The sequence below is a fragment of the Mobula hypostoma genome, chromosome 11, assembly GCF_963921235.1.
Source record: "Mobula hypostoma chromosome 11, sMobHyp1.1, whole genome shotgun sequence".
Taxonomy (NCBI): Eukaryota; Metazoa; Chordata; class Chondrichthyes; order Myliobatiformes; family Myliobatidae; genus Mobula; species Mobula hypostoma.
The window spans coordinates 60,215,911-60,240,886 of record NC_086107.1 but is presented as its reverse complement, the minus strand read 5'-3'; the positions used below and the strand labels follow the sequence as shown (position 1 = coordinate 60,240,886).

Genomic DNA, 24,976 nt, shown 5'->3' with positions numbered 1-24,976 from the left:
TTACTCTTCACAGACATCCGCAAAACAAGCAGAAAAAAACCTAGAGAATGAATGACAGAACAACATTAGAACCCCCTCCCCCTCCCAGCCACAAGCTTCAGCAAAAGCATCAACCCTCTCCCACCCGCTCCTCCTCCTCCTCGCTTCACCAAAAGCATCAGCCCCCCACCACCCAAGCAATAGCAAGCCCCCCAAGACCACGATCTAGAGTCCATCAAAAACGACTGTCCATTCCAACCTTGACATCTCAGCAAGCCCACTCTCTCGCACTAATGATGGAGAGAGAGAGAAATCACTCCTGCCACGGTGCGAGGGGAGGCTGACGGCTCGCTGTTTTGACGTTACAGCCTGCAGCGTTGCTTATTTGCCTCAGAGCCAGCAGACTGTCACTCACCATTGAAAGAGAGAGAGATCACTCTAGTGCAGAGGCTTCCAACAGCTGCACCTTCTGTCTCGAACTCAGTGACTCTAGGTCGTGGTCTTGGGGGGGCTTGCTATTGCTTGGGTGGTGGGGAGCTGATGCTTTTGGTGAAGCGAGGAGGAGGAGGAGGAGTGGGTGGGAGAGGGTTGATGCTTTTGCTGCAGCTTGTGGGTGGGGGGAGGGGGTTCTAGTGTTTTTCTGTCACTCATTCTTTAGGTTATTTCCCTCTTGTTTCACGGATGTCTGCGAAGAGTAAGAATTTCAGGTTGAGTACTGTATACATTCTCTGATGTTAAATTAAACCTTTGAATTTCTTCTTAAACACATGATTCAATAGAACTGCCTAATCCTGGACACAAGTGCAGCAGACTGGGATTTACGCGAGGTATCAGGTCATCCACAGGGCTGCACCCCAAAGCCGCACGTCTCCCATGCCACCCTTGGATATACCAAAGCGCAGGCTGCTTGGCAAGTTTCTAAGAGCGAGAACCCAGCGCCCATGAAGAACATAGTTTAAGCACAGCTGTAGATCATGACTCTGACAGGACCCTAGCCACCTTGAAAAGTTGAAAAATAGAAATGAGAGCAGGAGAGATTTAAGTTCTTTCAAGGATGAACTGAATGAAATCGCCCAGGTCCACAAGAACCTCTGGTGCTCCTCCGACTAGGAAGGTGAATATGCTGTCAGTGTCATCCAGTGAATGGTAGTTCATACAGAGGCTAAACTTCCACATTTCCTGTTTATTTGGGGTTTGAGAGTTTAGGTATTAAATATAGCAGCATCATGTTAAAAGAGGCAGAATAAAGAGGAAAGAAAAAGCACCCACTCAAATAAGAAAATGAGCTGTGGAGAAATTGCTGGAGAACAGATGAAGACATGACAATGGTGTTAATTATCCCATACTATAAAAGTATAAATAGATAAGTGTGGTGTACAAGTAAATCATGTGTGATCATTCCCTTATGTAAAGAAGGGAGAATAAACACCTGTTAATTCATAGAAAGAAATAAAACTGCACCAGCAGGAATTACTCAGCAGGTCCAGCAGCACCTGCAGAAAGGGAATGTATATTTCAGGTCCAGCAGCATCTGTGGAAAGGGATGCATATTTCAGGTATGTGACTACCTTCAAAACTGTTCAGTTCTGATGGAGGGTCTCAAACTAAAATAGTAAATTTATTGCTCTGTTCACAGATGCTGCTTAACCTGCCTAGTGTTTTCAGCATTTTCTGTTTTTATTGAAAAATTCTAGCAACTGTAGTTTCTTGATTTTCTTTTGAATAATAGAATGACTTGTGTCAGCCAGAGCACTGAAGGTAGGAAAAAGGCAGATCTACACCCCAGCCAAGACAAGACAAGACAAGACAAAGGAGCAGAAGTAGGCCATTTGGCCCATTGAGTCTGCTCCACAGCTCCCCCATGAGCTAAACTATTCACCCATCTAGTTCCAATTTCCGGCATTTTCCCCATATCCCTTGATACCCTGACTAATTAGATACCTGTCAATCTCCTCCTTAAACACCCTCAATGATTGGGCCTCCACAGCTGTAGGTAGCAACGAATTCCAGAAAACCACGACCCTCTGGCTAAAAAAGTTTCTCCTCATCTCTGTTTTAACTGGGTACCCTCCAATTTTAAGACTATGGCCTCTTGTCCTGGACTCACCCGCCAAGGGAAACAACCTTTCCACATCTACTCTGTCCAACCCTTTCAACATTCGAACTGTTGCTATGAGATCCCCTCTCATTCTTCTATACTCTAATGAATACAGTCTAAGAGCCGACAAACACTCCTCATATGTTAGCCCCTGCATTCCAGGAATCATCCTCATAAATCTTCTCTGAACTCTGTCCAACATCAGTACATCCTTTCTAAGATAGGGGGCCCAAAACTGCACACAGTATTCCAAATGAGGTCTCACTAATGCCCCATAGAGCCTCATCAACACCTCCTTACTCTTATACACTATTCCTCTTGAAATGAATGCCAACATAGCATTCGCTTTCCTTACCGCTGGTCCAACTTGGTGGTTAACCTTTAGGGTATCCTGCACGAGGACCCCCCAAGTCCCTTTGCACTTCCGATTTTTGAACTTTCTCCCTATCTAAATAATAATCTGCCGGATTATTTCTTCTTCCAAAATGTACAACCGTACATTTGTCAACGTTGTATCTCATCTGCCATTTCTTTTCCCACTCTCCTAAACTGACTTAGTCTCTCTGCAACCTTTCCGTTTCTTCAACATTTCCTGCTCCTCCACCTATCTTGGTGTCATCCGCAAACTTAGCCACAAAACCATTTTATCCATAATCCAAATCATCGATATACATCGTAAAAAGAAACAGCCCCAACACCGATCCCTGCAGAACACCACTAGTAACCGGCAACCAATCAGAATAGGACCCTTTATTCCCACCCTTTGCTTTCTGCCTGTCAGCTAATGCTCCACCCATTTCAATATCTTTCCTATAATTCCATGGGCTCTCCTCTTATTAAACAGCCTCATATGTGGCACCTTATCGAAGGCCTTTTGAAAATCCAAATACATAACAGCCACAGCCTCTCCCTTGTCAATCTTATTCGAGATTACCTCAAAAAATTCCAATAGGTTGGTGAGGCAGGATCTTCCCTTCATGAAACCATGCTGGCTTCGGCCTATCTTGTCATGCACCTCGAGGTATTTCATAACCTCGTCCTTGAGGATTGACTCCAATATCTTTCCAACTACCGATGTCAGACTAATAGGTCTGTAATTTTCTTTTTGCTGCCTCCTTCCTTTCTTAAAAGGCAGAACTACATTTGCGACCTTCCAGTCCTCCGGAACCATGCCAGAGTCTATTCATTCCTGGAAGATCATTTCCAATGCTTCCACAATCTCCAAAGCCACCTCCTTCAGAACCCTTGGGTGCACCTTATCCGGACCAGGAGACTTATCTATTCTTAGTCCACTTAGCTTCCCAAGCACTTTCTCTCTGGTAATCTTGACTGTACCTAATTCTATTCCCTGATACCTCTGACTATCAGGTATATTGCTCATGTCTTCCACTGTGAAGACTGATGCAAAATATTCATTCAGTTCCTCCGCCATCTCTTTGTTATCCTTTATAATTTCTCCAGCATCATTTTCAATCGGTCCTGTATCTACCCTTGTCACTCTTTTACCCTTCATATATTTAAAAAAACTCTTAGTATTCGTTTTTATGTTAATCGCCAACTTCCTTTCATAATTCATCTTTTCTTTCCTAATGACTTTCTTAGTTTCCTTCTGTAAGTTTTTAAAAGTCTTCCAGTCCTCATTTTTCCCACTAATTTTTGCTTCTTTGTACGCCGTTTCTCGTGCTTTTATTTTTGCCTTAACCTCTCTCATCAGCCACATTTGTGCCATTTTTCCATTCATGATTTTCTTTTTTCTTGGAATATATTTTTCCTGCATTTTCCTTATTTCTTGTAGGAATTTCATCCAATTCTGCTCTGCCGTCCCTCCATTTAGCTTACTTTTCCAATCGACTTGGGCCAGTCCTCTCTCATACCACTGTAATTTCCCCTGTTCCACTGAAATATCGATACACCTGATACCAGCTTCTCCTTTTCAAATTTGAAACTGAACTCAATCATATTATGATCACTATTTCCAAGGGGTTCCTTTACCTCCAGCTCCCTAATCGCCTCAGGTTCGTTACACAACACCCAATCCAAAACAGCCGGTCCCCTGGTGGGCTTCTGGACAAGCTGCTCCAAAAAGCCATCCTGTAGGCATTCTACAAACTCCCTCTCCTGAGATCCATTACCTTCCTGACTTTCCCAATCCACTTTCATATTAAAATCCCCCATAATTATCTTGACATTTTCCTTCTGACATGCTTTTTCTATTTCCGTCTTCAACTTGTAGTCCACATCCCAGCTGCTGTTTGGAGGCCTGTATATAACTGCTATTTGTGTCTTTTTACCCTTGCCATTTCTTAATTCTACCCATAAGGATTCTAGCTGTTCTGATCCTATATCCCTTCTTTCTATTGATTTGATATCGTTACTTACCACCAGGGCCACACCACCCCCTTTACCTACCTTCCTATCTTTCCTATACACTGTGTATCCTTGGATACTCAGCTCCCAATCACATCCATCATTTAGCCATGAATCGGTGATGGCCACAATGTCATATCTTTCAACCTGCAGCTGTGCAGCAAGGTCATCCACTTTATTTCTAATGCTGCGTGCATTTAAGTAAAGTACATTTAGATCAGTATCTGTTGCCGATTTTGCTATATTTCTATTTTGCAGCAAATTATCCAGTATATTCACCGGCCTGTCCTTCTTGCCATCTTTGCTGCACGGTATTTTTGACTTCTTCTATTTCAAAATGCTTGAGAAACTCAACAAGTTAGGCAGCATCTATGGAGGGGAACAAACAGCCGACATTTTTGACCGAGACCCTTCATGAGCACTGGAAAGGAATGGGGCAGAGGGTGGGGGAAGGAGAAAGAATACAAGCTGGCAGTGATACATGAGACAGGTAAGTGGGGGGAGAAGGGGGACGAAGTAAGAAGCTGGGAGGGGATACATCAAGAAGTAAAGGGCTGAAGAAGAAGGAGTCTAACATGAGAAGACTGGATTATGGAAGAAAGGGAAGGAAGAAGACTAACAGAGGGAAGTGATGGCCGTGAAAAGTGAGAAAGGGTGAGAGGAATGGAAAAAGACAAAAGATAGGAGGGAGAGATATTACTAAAAGTTGGAGAATCAATGTTCGTTGCATCAGATTTGAAGCTACTCAGAGAGAGGAGCTCCCCTTTGAGATCTACTGTATGTCTCAAGCTGCAGGAGTTCAAGAGGGGGAATTTTTAATGAGTATCTCTCCTTGGTGTTTATGGAGGAGAAAATCATAGTTGCTCAAGAGAAAAGGGAAGCAAGTGGAGATGTTTTGCAGGACAGTTATATTACCAGGAAGGAGATAAGTGCAGCCATAGAGTGCATTAAGGTGGATAAATCTCCAGGGACTGACAGAGAGCATGCTTGACCTCGTGGGAGGCTACAGGGGAAATTGTGGAAGTCCTTGCAGATAGACTTGCTTCATAAATGGCCACTGGTGAAGTTCCCGAAGGCTGGAAGGTGACTAATAATATTCTATTGTTTCTGACTGGTAGCAAGACAAGCCAGGAAACTACAGGCCAGTTAGCCTGTTATCAGTAGTACTGGAGACAATTGTGAGGGGCAGGATCTACCACTATTTGGAGAGACAGAGACAGATTAGGAGTCGTCATGGCTTTGTGAGTGGGGAGTCATACTTGACAAAATTTTTAGAATAGGATTGGGGGTTGAAATTTGATCTCCTCAAACTCCATACTAAGTAGAGCCTTCATCTACTGATATGTTACCAAGGTGGTCATCTGCACATCTGGTGAGGATCTTAACTGCATGAGATTTTGCAGATGCTGGAAACTGGGAAGTATGCTCAGCCCACTGCTCTACTCTATCTACACAGCTAGACACGATTCAAATGCCATCTGAAAATTTGCCGATGACACAACTATCACTGGCAGAATTTCAGATGCTGATGAGGAGGCACGCAGGAGTGGGATAGATCAGCTGATTGAGTGGTGTCGCAACAACAACCTTGCTCAACATCAGTAAGACCAAGAAATCGACTGTGAACTTCAGGAAAGGAAAGTCAAGGGATCAACTGTGGAAAGGGTGAGCAGTGTTCACCAATCATCAACTGATCTAGGTTAGGCAATTCACTGCGCAACTCTTAATCAAAGCTTGTGCTTTGTTGTCTCTGCACAAACATCACCCTAACTATGTTGACCCCAGGCCAACAATTTAAAACATGAATTCTACTGTTCCCTCGAAATCAATTCTCATTCAGACAACTTCTCCAATTTATTACATTAATAAAGGGGATCTCTCGTTGGTCAAATGATTGTTCCTTTTTCTCAGAGTCACTGGCATGGAGGTCTTTCTTGCAATATTTAGTCTCCAGAGTAGTCGTCCCTTTGCATTCAAAGCCCCTCATTCTTAAGCTCTTTCCTTATCAGTTCAAATGTTGCGTTTCGATCTCATTGGCTCGAGGTCATCTGACCTCTGTCAGATTCCCACTGGATGTAGCCAAGGGCTACACAACTTCATTCCTTGGGTGACTTCTTTTGTTCTATTTGGCTCTTGGTTCAAACCAGTCAAACTGGGTTACCCAGACACCGAGCCAAGATAATGAGATTAGTTCTATAAAGCTGCCATTGAACACAATAAACAGTTCTCTTTCTGTGCTACTTTTTAATTCCTACATACACACACATATATATACATATATATGTGTGTGTGTATTTTCCTTGTAGTTCACAGTCTTTATTATTGTGTATTGCATTGTTCTGCTGCCACAAAACAACATATTTTACAGCATATGCCAGTGATATTAAACCTGATTCTTCAGCAACATGAACAGAATGCTGTTATTCTTAATAGAATTATCGAACCTGTTGGGATTTCCCTTAACCTTAGCTGCCAAATCCATCTCATACCCTCTCTTTGGCCTCTGGGGAGTACTGTTAATTTTTATAGTCATCAAGGGATTTGTTCAATCCTGACCTCCTAAATCCTTCTCTTTCTTTGCCATAGCCTCATATCTCTTGTCAGCCATGGTTCCTTAATGTCAGTAAGTTTACACTTCACTCCATCAAGAATAAGCAGCTACTGGATACTTGTTTTCACATTTTTAAAAACCTTCCACTTGCCATTTGTTCCTTTGCTTTCAAACAGACTCACTCATTGACCTCTGCTAAACCCTGTATAGTTCCCCCAAAGTTAGCCTGCTCCATTTTAGGACCCTGGCCTGTGGGCTTGTCCTATCCTTGTCTATCACTATCTTGAAGCTAACAGAATTATGATCACTAAAGCCAAAGTGCTTCCTGACTACCCTACATTACATGTCCTTCCTTTTTGCCTAAGATAAGGTCCAGCATTGCTCCTTTCTGAATTGCCTTGGAAAAGCTTTCCAGGACACATTGCACAAATTCCATTCTATCTAGTTCTTAACAATACTAGGGAAATTAAAATCTCCCAACAATACAACCCTACTATTCTTACAACTATGAGCAATTTCTGTACACACCTACTCCACAAATTTCCACTGAATATTGAGATGTCTATAATATAGCCTCTCCAGAGTGGCCCACCCCTTCTTGATTCTAAGTTCTGTCCAGATAACCTCACCTGATGATCTCCAAGAATGTAATCTCAAAGTATTGCTGTAACATCCTCCCTTCTCAAAAAGACTGCAATCCTTCTTTGTTACCTGTACTTCTGCCATGCCTGTAGCCTGTAGAAGAGCAGCTGTTTATCCTGCCCTCCTCTCAGCCATATTCCTGTTATGGCTGTAACATCCCAGTCCTCAGAGCCAATCTGTGCTCTCCGTTCGTCCTTCTTGCCTATTAAACCTCGAGCTTCTTCCTTTCTGCCGTCAGATTTCTAAACTGTCCATGAATTCACCAACAATACCTTTTTATTGCACTATTTATTAATTTTATTGTTCATTGTAATTTTATGTCTTGCTCTGTACTGCTGCTGCAAAATAAGTTTCACGTCAAATGTCAGTGATAGTAAACCTAATTTTAATTCTTTATTCCAAGCATCAACATGATCCCTTCTAGAAGAACTGTTGCAGCTTTTGTATTATTGCCCATAAAAGATCTCCAGGAGAAACTCATTGTTTTGATCATATCTGTTGGTCAGCATTAAGGCCATCTGATGGCCATGTGCTTGGCAGAAGCAGTGTTTCCAATGTGATTGTGCTCCTTCAGTCTTCAGACTCCATTAGTTTCAGTTATGCTGAGCAAAGCAGTGATAGCGATGTTATACCTTAGCTTAGTGTCCTGGGGCTAGAGGAGAGAGAGTCATCCATGTTCTCTGTACAGATCATTGTATTTCAGTTCTTTTGGAAAAGCAGTGGATCCCAGAATTAAACAGGGTTATAACAGGACCCTAACATTGTAATTGACCTGCTGTCCTTCAACGTTTGAGTGAAGTGCTAAAAGGTAATCTTCATCACCATAACTATATACCAGACATCCCAGCTCTCCCGGAAGTTCCAGAAGTCTCCCACATATTGATAGCGGCTCCCTGATGCCCAGAATTTATATACAATGTCCCGCAAATCGATTTTTTTGAGAGGGAGAGGGAGAGGGAGAGGGAGAACGAGCATCCTGATTGGTCTCTCTCTGTGCTAAGTAGACCTATCAGTTTTCTCTGTGGGTGGGCTTTACAGTCGACCTCAAAAATAATGACAGTGTTGCTCGCTGCACTGTTTGCAACAGTGACTTTTCCATTGCCCATGGTGGGGCAAAATGTAAAAGACATGTTGAGGTGAGTTTGACAGGTGTCATTACAGCATAGCTAACGTTATTTAAACTAGCTGGCTAGCTGCCAAGGAGCTACTCTATTGATGTCCTACGTGATGAGGCCAAACTCCCTGTAGACTTGCTTAAAGTTGTAATAGAATAAACATGAGAATATAATATAATATATGTACATATTTTAATGCCACATTTTCTGCATAGACCCAACTTGGTTTACAGATTAGACAAAATCACGAAACAAAGTATTACACACACCTTTGGAGGTCGACTGGGGGGCGGGGGGGGAGTGGAATATGGGGTTGGGGGGGGTGGGGGTGCTACCTTCCTGAAATGGTGGTGCTACCTCCCTGAAATGAATTTTTGCAGGGTGGGATGTCTGATATACTAAAATGAAAAACTAATTTAAAAAAAAATTACTCTTGTTACTTACAGTGAAAAAATTTTTTTCGTCTTTTATTCCAATTTAGTAATAAAGACCAGGCTTCAATCCCTTCAAAGGGGTTTGAATGAAGACACATACTCAGGAATAATTGACTGCGCCAGGTAATAAACAATGATTTAAGTATTCCAAGTCAACAAGCATCTGCAATTCTTCGCATGCCCTTAATGTAGAACAGCAATCATAGCACGTAATGAGTAACAGAAGGGAAAAATGATTTAAGGGCATAGGAAAAAGGATATGTGATGTGGAAATTTATTGGGTTAGGTTGGGTTTCAGAAGAAAGCCAGTGGAGAACCAAAGGATACATGATGGGGAATTGCACAGGTGTGAGGTATAGATAAGCTTTTCTAATCATAACCAAGGAAGTGAAAACATGCTGCAGTGAGTCAGACGTCAGCTTGGGCAAGGCTGTGCAAGGATTTACTTAGAAGTCTAAATTTGATGTAATTTGGAATTAGAGTATTGGCTAGAACTGAAAAGCCTGGTGAATGATGTGGACGTGGCGTTGCATAGCATGTGATGCACCAGAGATCTGACTAAAGTGAAATTTATTTATTAAATGTTGGAGTCTGGCCAGCAAAACAGTGAAGTCAACAGACGCCAAAGGCTTGAAAGAATCAGAGGAGCAAGATAAAAGCAGTAGATTTTCATGTGAAGTTGTGATTAATATTTAGAAACATGTAATGCCATTTTGTGCAAAAATATTGACGATATTGCTGGCATTATAAAGGTACTTTTGTAATCCAGGCTTACTACATAAGAAGAAATTTACTCTTAGGCTAAGTTACATTAGTATTTTTAGGAAGACAATGGTTGCTGATGGCCACAAATGCAAATCAGTATTTTGCAACATTTCTGCTTTCAGCCTATAATGGTTCACTGTTTAGGCTCACAGCCCACAGATTTATGTATGTCTTATATTATTTTAGTTAATATATGTCAATGCTTTGCAGTAACACCAAGATCAGAACTATTAAATAATCCCCATTACACTAAGCTTTACTGAATTGGTGGTGATTATGAAGCTTGATAGTTCTGACTTCACAATTGTTAACTGAGGAAGCTTTTTTCGTATTGGAGCTGCTGCCCTTTATGTGAACCCTGTCCAAAAATTCTTCCTTATCCATTACTAGCCAAGAAGTTTTGCTGATCGTGCACCTTAACTTGTTACTGATTATTAGGTTAACTGCATTTTCTGAATAATTCAAGTAGCCACTGATTGCATATCTCAATCACTGCACCAGGTTAATGACCCCTGCTAGGGATGTAACAGAAATTGAGAACTCGTTGGGGTTCAGTTGTGTAGTTGCCCTTCAGCAGATCAGACCTCTGTTTTAATTTTGTGTTTGGCTCCTCTCGATCCATATTCAACAATGTTAGATCACAAGATGTGTTGTTTTTGAAAATCTTGGAACGGTACTAATTTCCTGTTATATTTGCTTATTATAGGAAAATCTGGAGAAATGAAGGACCAGGAGCTTTCCTGAAGGGTGCATACTGCAGAGCACTGGTTATTGCCCCCTTATTTGGTATTGCACAAGTTGTTTACTTCCTGGGAATAGCAGAGACTTTAATAGAGATGCTTCCAAGCAGACAATATTAATGAAGGTGGAGCACCTCAGCAAGACATCCAGCCTGGTTCCACAGGATTATGTGTGTCACTTGAACAGCACAGTTTTTGGAAACTACAACTTGGATCACCGTCCTCTTCCCCATTCTACCCACCCTGCCTCCACCACCTTCATCGCAAAAATCGTTCCCACTTTTCCCAATCATTCCGAAAGATTGTCAGTATTTTTTTTGTTTGTTCTACTTTTAAATTGTTAACACTTTGAAGAAAATGTGTCTGGGGCTAGATAGCACCAGATACCATTGCAATTGTTATAGTCTGTTCTCTTAAGTTGGCCAGTACTGATACAACAGAAATCTTTTTGAAGGGATCATCTTCGGAGAAAGCAGAAGGCCCTTGCAACTAATAATTCCCATGTGGGAAGCAACAATAAATGAGCCAGATTGAATTTCCAATAGCAGAACACTAATGGGTTTGGGATACTTTTACTTTGGGCTTCTGTGCCTAGGTGCTGAGTGGCATTATTTTTAAACATTGAAATGGAATGGTTCATCTTGAGTCCACTGAACTTTCAACATGTTGGTTATTGGAACAACAGGTAATTTAGTCTTCTAATCTAGATAATTAAGTTTCATTGTACAAAATGAACAGTAAGGCATTGGCTGCCCATTAGATGTCTTTTCTGATTGTATTTGCACGAGATGTATTGGAATTCAATGTAAGATGGGCATTTAATGACTAGCTGATGTGGTGCCGTACATTCCATTTCCTCCTTGTTAAATTTCATCCTCCTCATTCCTTACTAGATGATTGAGTATGTTTTTTTGTTGTTGTGAAAAATGTAACTTGAGACAACATAAATAGAAAATGCAGAGAGATTGGGAACCCGTAACATTTGATGGTTGTGGCTGCCATCAGTTTGTGTGAACATTGTGGACATTGAAGCTGAGATAGTAGATGACGTGGCTGGTGAAATGTTAGTAGAGACTGAATAGGTGAGTGATGAATTTGATATAAATCTGTTTCAGGCCATGAAGATACAGCAATTTAAATTCAAGTGATTCCTGAACTGCATTGCATGTAAATGTAGGCCTTCAGTGCTGTAACTCCATGGTCTGAGTGGGGTTAATATCTTTGCAACTATGCGGCAACATTCCTGTCTTATCACCAGCTCCCAGGTGTCAGCCTTGGAAGGCAGGCTTCTTCTTTTGTGCTTAGCATCCAAACTATGGCACTATCGTACAGACTGCTGCATTTATGATTTAAGAGGACCTGTTTCATCTGGCCCTTTTTTAAATTAATCACATGATTAGAACAAACTGGTATCATCCATTAAACTTAAGTAGATTCAATACAGGAAACATAGGATATCTGTCACTGTTGGATTTTTTTTATTGTAAGAGAAGCCAATATACTTTAATCCTGAATAATTCTCATAGTATGCATTTCTATACAACCTCCCATTATTAGCTACCAGTAGATCGCCCTTGACTGACACAAATTACAATTCCTCAAATGTCAGATTAATTTAGAAAGATAAAATTTTATTTTCATAACAAAGTGAACAAAGAACAAGTGTTCCCAGAGGCCCAACTTTTGCACTGTTGGTATTTTAATGATGTGTATTTCAACAGTAGCAAATTGGGATGCTTTGTTTTGAAGGATTGGTATTTTACTGCCCAGATATCTGGTATCTGCACCACATTCTGTACATTTAAGTAATTTGTTGAGGTCTGATATAATTAATACGATGCTGCTGTAGAATGAATTGAGAGAGAATAAATGTGCTTCTGATATACAGTTGAAAGAAAAAAAAACACGGGTATAATACATGTACAGGTTTAATGTAGGAGATATTTGCTTTTAAAGAATAGAATAATATTTTTGTAAGGAAGTGATTTTTTTCCACACCCCTCCCCACAAACTAGTAATTCGCAACCATGTTTCTATAATCTTGATATGATCCCCGTGAAATATTGGATTGTAAAGATCTGCATTTTTACAGTACAGTACTTCTTGTATCTAAGGTATCAGTACTGAAACCAAAGTATTATTTCACATGATTGAAGAGGATTATTGTTCTGGTCCCTTTTGGAGGTGCTGACATTGTGCTTTAATTACCAATGTAATAGTATGCTGTATAAGGAATTGTGCTAGGTGTTGGTTGTCAGGAAATACTAACAATACGAGGGAAGGAACATTTATTCAATGATTTATCTCCACCAAAATTGCATTTAGAAGTTGAGATGTTAGTGTTCTCATTATTGTGCAATATAGATAAAAAGTAAATCTACAGGAGACTCGGTGATGTAGTATATTAGATTGTTGCCTTATACCTCGGGGACAGTTGTTCAAATCCAGTCTACAATTATGAGATACAACTGCTGCTTTTCTTTGGGTCCTAAATGAAAAGAGTTTGCTGTCTAACCAAAGTGCTGCTAATCAGCACTGAATTGCCAGTCTTACAAGGTACACTGTAGGATGGCTGGTGTGAAAAATCGGACAGAGCCATATTGGTGCATTAGAGTGTCCTCAGGTTTTGTGGCAGACCCATGTTTCTGGAGCAGGGTACTGGGTGTGCTTAGTTCTGCCACTTTGTGACCAGCCAAATTCCTTATGACACAAAAAACGCGGAATGCTTGAAATGAGTTAAAATACAGAAGTTAAATCCATTTTAGCCTTTACTGCTTTTTGTACACTACACTGAAGCTCCTTTTATAATGAACTGATCTATAGGGTTACAGGACCCAGAGTGTGCAAGAGATTGCTGAATAAGTTTTGTTGGGGGCCTAATCCCAGCATGCACAATCTTCTTGTTCCTTCCTAAGCAAGTAGTGCTGTTATAATTCTGAATTACTTTTTGCCTTAATTAGTATTTTGGGGCAATGGAGTATAATGGACCTGTGAGAGCTCTCAAAAATCTGCTGGGGAGCTTGTCATTGTAGAATGTTAGTAAGGAAGTAAAATAGTTCAATAGATGGTTTGTTGTACAGTGGAACTATGCACACTGAATTAATACTAAAAATAAATTTTTGAAAATGTATTTATATACTAGCTGCCCTCTTGTACAAACTTGCGCAGCCTAACCATATTTAGTTTTACTCATAATTAGAATCATATCACACATTTGCCTTTCTGAGCTCTGCCTCAACATTAATTTGGAAAGTAGATGAGTAATCCATGGCATTTTGCAAAAAATCTTCAGAGAATCAGGAGTTGGAATGAATGTACTATGCACATGTAAAAAGTTGTAGTTTTTTCAACTCCTACTACCCAGTCTCCTCTCCTCGCCTCAATCAATGTCATCATTTCCATAATGACACCTGCCTCTCACTCCAAGTCCACTTGTAATGCAACCCTTAATAGAGCTGAATTGAGATTTTCTTTGTTCCACCTCCTCTGCATGGAGACTACTTTGTTTCTTCTGCTTAATTCTGATGAAGGGATCTTTAACCTGAAATATTAACTCTTTCCCTTTTTACAGATGTTGCCTGAGTTGTTGTGTTTCCCAACAGAACAATAATCTTTTCTGCACCAATATGCATTCATTAATTACACAAGCAATATTTTCACCCACCTGAAAAGCCGATTTACCTAAAATCTTTTGTTAATATTTCTTCTACCGCCTAGACACCAAGTTTAGCTAGCATATCTTCATTCACCTCTCCTACCTTTGCCCTTCTGTTTGGTTTTAATCTGTATGGTCAGGGTAATCCATTGTATTCTGATGGTAGTCCAATGAAAATTATTTTTCCATGTTCTCTGGTGCTTGCTGCATTGTAAGTCAGTTCATCCTGATCTGTTGGTTCTGTGTAAATTCTAGCCTACAATTCCACCCAGAGATTCACATCAGGAATGCCTTGCTTTCCTTCTAGAGCTTCTGTTCTTCACTGAGAATGATGAACTCTTCACACCACCTGAATGAAGATCAGTGCGAATACCTTCACACCTCCCTTAGTGCGCTGTCTTCAGAATCAGATTTATTATCCCCTGTCTTGTATGACATGAAATGTGTTGTTTTGCAGCAGCAGTTTCAGGCAGAAACTTGAAATTGCAATGAATTACAAAATAAATAAATAGTACAAAAATAGAATAATGAGGTGGTGTTCCTGGACTATCTAGCTGTTGCTAAATCATTGAGTGTGAGTCTTCAGGCTCCTGTGCCACCTCCCTAATGGTAATAAGAAGAGTAGCATATCCCAGTAGTGATGGTCCTTGTGTATTGATGCCACCTTCTTGAGGCACTGCCTCAGTGGTAAGGAATTGCTCACGCTCATACAACTGATTTCCATACCTTGAGCTTTGGAGGATAGTTGTCTATGAAAATCCCAGCCTGCTTATATTTATTGTACAAGTCAGTAGTGTCTTTCTCACACCCCTGTTCAGATGTATCGAAAGAGGTGATCGCTGGCCAGTGTGGTGCAGTAGGAGGGAGACGTCTGATGTCATCAGGACTGGGTTGAATTATCAAGACTTCTTCACTATCGTTTCACTTTGCCTCCTAACAAAGAGCCATCTGATATCATTCCTCATCTTATTCCCTCTGGTGACCCCACAGATCTATCCTTCGAAATACTGAAAACACAATGTCATTTTCCATTTGTCCCTGCAAACTCTCACCTCCAAATTCTCTGCGTTTCCAGACTGTGTGCTCAGCACGTAGCGTTAGGTGAACTAAAATTCACTATAAAATGTTGAGAAGATAATCGTCTTTGTTCAGAAACCAGCCCAGCAATTCTGTATGAAAATAACTGAGCCACACCATCCTCAAACTGTCCTAACTGACTTCCAGAAAAGCTTCTGATATCTGTACTCTCCGTCCTTGCTCTCTTTGTAGCTCTACAAGATCAGACTTGCTCAGACCATTTATCGCTGAGCTCCTTTTGCTTTTATTCCCACCAGACTATTATCCTGGCACATTTCAGGCCAGCCACACTTGTTCTAGCTTCCATAATCTTGTTATCAAGACCACTTTGCAGCCTAACAGTGGCTCCTGTATTCACTTAGCTCCCATTTAAATCTTACCATGACTTTAAAATTCTCAACTTTCTTTTCAAATACTTCCTCTCATCTTCATATAATCCTGCCCTGCGAGGACCAACAGCTATCTGGCTCCTCGATCATATGTGCCTGCAATTGTTTTACTGCTCAACCCTGTGTGGCCAAATAACAACCATTTCAAGTTGTGAAATTCTCTTTTGAATCGACACTGCCTCTTAAAGCATTTTTTGAAATACCACTTAAAACCTAACTCTGCCCAATCTTTTGATTATCAATCTTAATATCTGACTTGGTGCAGAATAAAGACAAAGTTATACCGTACCGTAACAAGCCCATTGGCCCTGGCACGTGCCAACTAAGCTCAGCTCATTTACCAGCCTTTGGCAAAACTTTTCCAGTCAAATAACTGCCATTGAAAGTTATTGTACCTTCTTCAATCGCTTCCTTTGGCAGCTCATTCCACATACGTAGGTATCACCATTTTGTGTAAGTATAAATTTGCTCCATATATTCCTATTAAATGTTTCCCCTCTCACCTTAAACCTGTACTCTTGAGACCTTAACTTCATAAATCTGAAAATAGATGCATTCACTTTATGCTCCCCATGATTTTATTTGCCTCGATAATAAATAACCTGAGATATATAGCTGTAGCAGGCATCATGCAAATATAGTTGTATTGTGTTTCCCTGAATTATACATTGAACTGCTGTGCCGTAAATCCAATGGTGATATTCAAACCAACTGAGTCACAGCAGCAAAAATGTTATCCAATTGTTTCTGAAAATTCAAAATGTGGACAAACCAGTGCTTTCTCCAGCTTGGTATAGAATATTCAATCTCTTCCTACTTGGCTCCTTTTGACAATATAATCTCAAATTCCATTGAATTTATCTCAGGCAGGCTCTACTGTAGCATGTTCTATCTGAGCTGAGCCTTCAGTCCTATAACCTATGCATCAACAAAGCTGGTTCCTTCAGCTGATTTCCTGTAATGTTCTTTGTTCCCTTAAGCCTTTAGTCAGAGCTCCTTCCTGTACACACTCTGAATCACTCCCAAATATGCTACAAACACGTTACTGCAAAACACACCCTTGCCCTTCTTCACATCACCAAAGCCCATCCATCAGCCTTGCCCTAATCAATCTCCATTCATTTCCTGACTCATCTGGACTCCTAATCTTTTCAGTGTTCTTACTCTGTTGCTTCTGCAGCTTTGTATCTCGTACTGTGCCCTACACCCTGCTGACTGGCATCCATCCTGTGCTTCCACCCCTCCAATATCTCCAGCTGAAAGCCTCATCTCTTGGAGTTGCTTCTCTAAATCAGCTTGTCTAGGCATTCTAAATGTTGTTAAATGTCAACTCAAAATGTTCCTTCAGTGACCAGTTTATGTGCTCCATCTTGTGATGTTTGCTACATGAAAATGCCAGATAAAAGCAAGCGGAATATAGATAGCTGAGCACTGACCGAGGATTTTTCCTAACGTAAATACTAGCCGTGTACAGTCTGTACCACAGACAAGGCAGTTATTGTTAACGACCACTGCAGACTGCTCATTTTTAACATTTGACACTCTTTATCCCCAGAAATCCCTTTTAAGCACAACGTGAGGTGCTTCTTTAGGCTTAAAGAGGCAGTAGTGCATAGCTAATTAAAATAGCGCTGGGCTTCAGAAGTGTAGCTTGTGGGAATCTCACAATTCTCCAGCCACCAACAGCTCACTTTGGGTTTAAAATCCCTGGCTTAGCATTTGCTCCAAACCGTGTTTTCTTGACATTAAAGCAACATTACAGGTTATCCTCACATTGTTTGTGATGGCTGTATGAAGCATGAGAGCTTAAAATGCAAGCTTCATAGAACATTACATTGTGTTAAAACTGATATAAGATCATTGTTAGTTTCTACACAATATTCTCTATTAACTTGTTGCAAGTTCTGACAGTTGGTACATTGTAACACAGCAGATATGTTTGTAGGCAGCTCTTAAAGGGACATATCACCATAGAAACATTAAAGGGATGTATCACCATAGAAACATTACTCTTCCTGTTGCAGGGGAGTGTTGCCAATGAATGGAGAGTGGAGAGGAGTAGGTGGTTAGTGGAATGGGAGAGGTTGGTGGAGAACAAGAGGCAGGCCCAGAGTTACATGTATGAGATGTGGCAGAGACCTGCAGCAGCCTGAAATGATCCTTAGGCAGGGTGGCTGAGACTGGGTCTGCACCTGACAATCGAGTCCAAAGTGGCCACGACACATGTAAAGTCGATTTCCAGTTGTAGTGGATCACATACTTCAGTGAAGACGAAGAATGGAGTTTGTTGCCTGGTTAAAAGGCACTACTTTGGGTTAATTAAAGTTGGATTTTTTTTCTGTAGGTGAGTAAGAATTGACAGTTTTCAAAGTAGGAGACTGAAAAATCTCTGCAGGCTTACTCTGGATAGTTCATTGTTTTGGCAACATTTGGCAGAGTTCTACAACAGAAAAAAAAGTGATAAGGATCATAGGAATCTTGCTGAAAATATGAAAAGGTGTATACCCAAGAGGGTGTTAAGGTATGCAGATAGGACTTCAAAATTGCTTACTCCTGGTTAACTCAAGTTTTCAACTGAACAGCGCTCTTTGGAACTGTCTAAACAAATTTCTAGCACCCTGACTTTCATTGTTATGACAGTGCCAAAAGATTCACTACCAAGTGCCAAAGAGTTAAGTTGTTACAAACAGCTGTTTTTTTATTAGGTTTGCCATGTAATGCATGAAGAATTTTTTCTTTTCAGATCAGTACTTTAATTGCTTACAATTGCCGTATTAGTCTCACTAAAAACATATTAGAATATTCATTGCTGTTTAATAATTATTCTGGAGGTTCAGTATTTGCTTAGCAAAGTATTATTTCGAATAATTCTATTAATAGAGGTACTCTCCTGAGTGACTTTCATAAGAAAGGGAAACAATACATTTCCAGCAGTTAATTGAACAATTAACTGGAATGGTTGTCCTTTGAAGACTGTTTAATAATGTTTCACTGCATTGTTTTGTCATTTTTGCTTTGTGTTCAGTGAGTTAGGGGTCAGTGCAGCATTGCAAATCTACAATAGTTGACTGCTTTCAACAGGAGGTTCGCAACTGCAAATTACATCTGCAGTATGTAATTGGAGTTTGGCTTCTTGGAATTGTGAGCATTAGACAGGTATGAAACACACTTGATGGTACAAATTTGCACCCCGGCTCTTGGGCCTCAATGTGTCCCTCATCAGCTGCCTACCTAGATAAGGGACCAAGCAGTTGTTGGTTGATAAGGAGTGTCACAAACTGGGGGAGAGAGACACTGTTCAGCAAGTACATAATGGTGTCAGGTTTTGGGAGGATTTTTAGCATTCTGGTGGAGTGGAGGAACATTTGAGTTGTAATGGTCTCCAACTGTACATCATCCAGACCAGGTAAGATGAAATTCTTCTCAATAAATCATTCTACCAAAGACATCTACAGCCCAGCACTTTACATGAGCAATTATTAGTCTATTTTAATGCTAGTGCTTTCTGTGTACCTGCTAATGTTAATCATACACTGACTGTCCTCTGACAAATCCATAATTAATCAAACTCCATGCACTTAATTTTAATAAAGAAGGTGAGTTACCTAAATCCTTCCCAAAGTAACTTCAATAAAGTGTATGCAACAATGCTCACCCCTGGCAATGTTAAACATGCAATGTAGACTTGATTTCTGATGCCTGCCTCAGTCACTGGGTTGCCAGTTCACCTGTGTTCAGTCAAGACATTGGCCACAGTCTTCATGCATGGCAGAAACATTAATTTTCTGCACCCGATTTACAATAAAACTTTAAATTGCAGTAATATAGGAACTCTAAAACTCACCTTTGATTTTTACAGCTCCTGGACTCAGTTCAGATCAATAATTGAAGAAGTCTCCCTGGGTGGCTATTTAACTGTGTGGCAGAGAGAGAAATGGCAACAGCTTGCTGCTGCTGCTATGGAAAATTTCAACCATGAATGTCAATAGGTTTAAGTTCACTAACTTATTGGTCCTGCAATCAAGAAGGGTGGATATAAACTGCCACGTATGTCTTTGTCCTCCAGATCCTGGCTTTGGCAAATTGCTGAGCTGTTGGAACACGTACACATCTGTAAAGATCTATAGCAACTTGAGAATACTAAGGACTACTGGCAATAGGCAGATAGATTGTAAATGACCTCTGCACTATGTTGTGACTCTAATGTGCTAAATTCTGCTTGGAGGGCTCATCTTTGTTCTTCTACGTGCTGCTGGTCTAAAAGCCAGTCGAAATACATTTGTGTTTTAAAACGGATTGTTTCTCTCATAGATAATTGAATACTCTTCTTGCATATTGTCAGTTACCTCAAGCACATAGCCAGGCAATCTGAACACCAGGTCTGGATTCAGAATTAAATTTCTGTTTCTATTCCTGATTGCATTCTGTTGTGCATCTCTGTAGGCTGCTTGTGTAGAGGAGAGGCAGAGTAGGTGTGAAGCTGGGCAAGTTTCACTTCCTGATTGGCCATGATTTGGGAGACATTTCCTCGTGGATTTTTATTGAGCAAGGGCAGAAAACTTAAGTTTTCTGGACAATTATGCAGAGTAACCCTCAAAGAGAGCTCAAGATGGTTGGAGTAAGCACATGGAAATAATGACCAAATTTTAGTACAGTATTTTAACAATTATGAGTCACAGTGTCTGTGGTGTCTGTGAAATTAATGGAAAACTGAGAATCATGTAGGCATTTGGCACTGCTCTCAGGACAGGTGCTGTAAAGCCATTATTAATGCAAGTGGTGAAGCGAAAGTGGAGAGAAATTTTAACTGTAGTGTCTGAGAAGTGAATGTATTGTAATGTGAAGCTGTCGAGTGCTGATGCTTGTGATGTTGGTTAGATTTTGTTTTTTTGTTGCATCTGTCCGAAAATAAATCTTCCTGGGCATTGTTCAATAAGTTATATTAATACATATGCAAAATAATCTGCACAGTTTGCACTGGTACTTTTCAGTGTCAAGACTAATTAGTGTTGTCATTTTCAAATCAGTGAGTCCTTACAGGTTTTGGTTATTTGTTTGTAACCGGATTCCGTTTATTGTAACTGTGTGGGAATCCCCCAGAACCAAATTAGTAGCAGCTTAGATACTGAGTGTAGTGACATTTGTAATTGCGTAATGCTTTTTTCTTGTCTGGGGAACCAATTTGTTGGGAGGTAAACGTCGCATATTGATTGTGATCTCCGTCATGATTGCACCCTCTTCCTGTTGTGCGCATCCAATCAGTGGCTGTAAATGCCCTTTTGGGTTGTTTACATGCATGTGTTTACATGTGACCTTTGCCAGCGTGAGGGAGCTGCCAGCATAATCACCCCCAGCTGAGGAGGGTTTCTGTGCACTTCATATAGCTTTGTATTCTGTGGTTTTGAGGAATTCAATTTTGTCTGAGGTGCTGCCTAAGAATGAGCCAACCCACTCCCAGTGCCACCAGTCCCCTTTGTTTGTTGCAGTGCTTTAGTGAAAATGTTTCCATTCAGCTGCTTGATGACCACCACAGGTTTAGTCTTATTCTGATCACTGTCCTTCCATATACTGCAAACACCAAAAAGAAACTGATCATGGAAACTTTGCCCATTTCTCTGCTGGAATTATCTAAAATGTTTTAATGGCTTCTAAGGTACTATACAAGTTCTTTTGTTTGGTAAATTTCCTGTTAAATTATTATAAACCAATACAAAAGAAGGAAACCCCAGATTAGATCTTTATCGTGTCTTTGCTGCTGGGAATGGGCAGAAGTGGGATTTGTGCTAGTGAGAATTGGAATGATCAGCAAATTTTGAGCATAGAAGTAATTCTTGCTTTTCTTTTACACAAATTGACAAGAAAGGACTTGATTAATTCATATGGTATCATAAAGCAGTAGATGTACTTTCGAAAATGGCTTGAAGGTAGCAGTGTTGTTGGGGTTTCATTGGTGTGTGCCTTTTTTTTTCACCCTTCTGCACTGTGTGGTCTAGGAGTAAGGGAATCTGTGAATATGACAACAGCAACACTACAAGCTATGTGGGCTGAAGTAAATTGTTCCACAACTTTTAGAGATCATCTTCTGTAGTTAATCTCTACAGAAGAACATTTTTCATATATTTATTGCTGACTACAAATTAAATATGAATAGAGAATCTAATATTTTCAATTACTGGCAACAAATTTCAAAGCCTAGGTGTGTGGGTCACATCTGCAAATTGGCACCTCTTTGAAATCTGCAGCCAACAAGTATTCTGTAAGACAATAACAGACTAGACAGTGCACAAAGGCTAGGAGATGTTTAGAGGAAAGATGAGGTTGATTACTGGGGCGTGGATTGCATCTGACAATCTTGGGATCTAAATCCTTCGACCATTGTAACTTGAAGCATTCCTAGTCCAATATATGAAGTATGACTGGTTGTTTTGATTGAAGTTTTATTCCAGAGATGCTAAAGTGATAACATTTGAACAAAAGTTTAATTGGAAATGTTTAACAACTCTGAATTGCAAACACTAATTCCTTAATAATATACAATAGAGTGCAATTTATAAATGTCAGTTTATTTAAATAAATGGAAATATGTTCTTTGTGCAAGAATACAGTTAAAATGATCTTTTTTTTTGAGTATTTTTTTCATCATTGCAGAATGCTGTATTCTGATTTCACTGTAGTAGGAACAGCTCTCCTACTGGGTTAACTGAAGTTCCAAAACAAACTGGAGCTGACTTATTTTTGCACATTGACCTGAGAATTATGTACTTCCTCCCACAACTTCATTTCACCCCCCCCATTTAAAAAATAATAATTTTTTAATAGTGGCTTTTTTTTGAGAAATAGTATTGTCTGAACTCTGAAAATGTGAAATGTTTTCCTCAGCAGTGGGTTGTTTAAATGCAGTTGTAATTAAGCTCCAAAGTTAACCTGCTGTGATGAGTGTAATTTTGTGAATTAATGTAATTTGACGTGAAGCCTGCACACTGCTTTTAGTAGCTGCTGCATACTGGCACTATTTAACTCTGTAAATGGATCTGTATTAAAATAAAATTGAATTCTGTGTAATTGATGTAATGTGGGAAAATAATAAAGGTTATTGAGACCAGAATATTGAGGAGCATCAATTTCTGCCTTGTCTACTTTTCCATTCGCAATTCCTGTTAGATTGTCAGCTAGATACAATGCATGCACTTCAGTTGTGTCAGTGGGCTAGAGGTTGGTACCACAGGCTGTTGTTTACCTGTCCCTCTGGTGAGATGGGTGTTTAATTATGTCAGGGCAGCATTCAAAAAGGTGATGGTCACTAGATGCAATAGGTATTACACATTACAAAGAGCTGAGACTTAAAGATGCTGTTGAACAACTTATTGCAGGAAAATTAGTAAGAGATCATAGTGAAAAGGCATCTGCAGATTTTCTCTTGTTTGTGGTAGAAAGAAGGCAAATTAGGCAGATAGCGGACTGTAGAACAATTTGGTAAGGGAGCTGGAGTCAATAGAGTTAACATGTATAGGACAGAGGGATATTTAGCAAAAGTGCTGTGGAGTCTGCATCAGGAATACAGGGTAGTTTTGTAATGAGCACTTTGAGGGGGTATTTAACAAAATTGTTATAAGGATTGCATGGTATTTAGTAAAATGGAAAAGGGGGTGCAGGAAAATTGTAAGAATATGAGGGAATGGCTGTGACAAGGATTTAGTAAGGTATTATAGGAAATGCAGGAAATTTGTTTTGGGAGCCATAGGGGAGTGCAGTAAGTATGCTAAAGGAGTAGCAGAAAGATTTGATCAATGTTGAACTGACTGCTGTATTAGACCAAGAGATTTACAGGAATTCAGGAAATTCAGTAAGTTATAGATACGGCAGGGGGACTTGCTAAGAATGATTGAGGAATTCAGTTAGGCAAAAGTACAGAGAAGTCCAGGTCAGGCCCCCTTCTCATTGCTACCATCAGGCAAGAGATATAGAAGCCTGAAGTCCCTCAGCACCCTATTCAGGAACAGGTACTTTCCTATGAAACCAGGTTTTTGAGCCAACCTGCACAACTCTAATCCTTCCTCAGCAAAGGAACACTACAGACCACCATTTGCACCACCATGAACTTGTGTCTGATTGTGTCATTTTTGGCCTGCTGTCTTGTGTTAAATAGTCTTTTTCTTCTTCACTGTCTTGTGTAATTTATGTATAATGTTCTGTGTTTTGTCTTGGTCTACATGCCTGTTCCGTCTTCTGGGTTTTCGGCAAGATTTAATCAACATGGTTTGTGCATTAGACTCTGTAGTTCACATTGTGCTGTGTTTCTGGTTCCTGGTTGCTCCTTTTTTTTCCATGTTGCTATTTCTGGGTGATTTTGATCAGGGTGTCCCGCAGGTACTGAACTAAATATGGACTCTTTTCAGTTTTGTGTTTTGTATTCTGTGTTTTGAGCTAGTTTTTTTTTTTGTTGCCATTTGTGCAATTCTTTTTGCATGTGGTGGGGGGTGTTGATGTGTTTCTTTGAATAAGTTCCACTGTTTTCTTTGTTTCATGGCTGGCTGTGGAGAGGACGAATCTCGGGGTTGTATATTGTACACATACTTTGATAATAAATATACTTTGAATCATTGTGCTCCTCTGTTCTTATTTAGAATTATTGAAGTTGCAGGGAAATTTAGTAAGCATTGGTAGTTATATAAATTTTTAAAAATACACAATATAAAGGACATTTAGGAAGAACTAGAGGAACTATAAGGGAGTTTAGTTAGAATATTATCAGGACTCAAGTGGGAGTGTTTTGTGGTTGCAACAAGAAAATTAGACGGATTCCAATAGGAATTTATAGGAGGTTTAACAAGAAATTCAGTAAACATAATTAAGGGTTTACAAGGGAATTTAATGGGAAGGGTTATAAGGACTCCATGGGAATTTAGTAAGAGAGTTAGAGAAAATGCAGCAGAAATTAGAAACCACAGAAAAATTTATTAATATTGTTGGAGTAACTATGAGGAAATTCAGCAAGAGGTACTGAAGCATACCAGAAGTTAGAATTCAAAGTCCGTACTGCCTGGTTGGACACTTCCCAGGCAGAATGAGATACTGGTCCTCTTTAACCCGTAGCTTTCATGCAGGCTATGGACGGACATTTGGTGTGGCAATGCAAAATAGAATTAAAATAGCTGACCCGAAGA

The 24,976-nt window shown here is 40.1% G+C and overlaps 1 protein-coding gene across 3 annotated transcripts in view; it reads left to right on the top strand.

Moving 5' to 3' along the window:
• slc25a22a (solute carrier family 25 member 22a) overlaps positions 1-24,361 on the top strand; it is a 169,752-nt gene extending 145,391 nt beyond the window's left edge. For all 3 annotated transcript variants that reach the window (XM_063062156.1, XM_063062157.1, XM_063062159.1), the window contains 2 exons: positions 9,234-9,309; positions 10,658-24,361. In XM_063062156.1, coding sequence (XP_062918226.1) covers positions 9,234-9,309; positions 10,658-10,811 — 230 coding nt within the window. In that variant the 3' untranslated portion in view covers positions 10,812-24,361. The remainder of the gene's footprint in view (positions 1-9,233; positions 9,310-10,657) is intronic.
• The last annotated feature ends 615 nt before the right edge of the window (positions 24,362-24,976 follow it).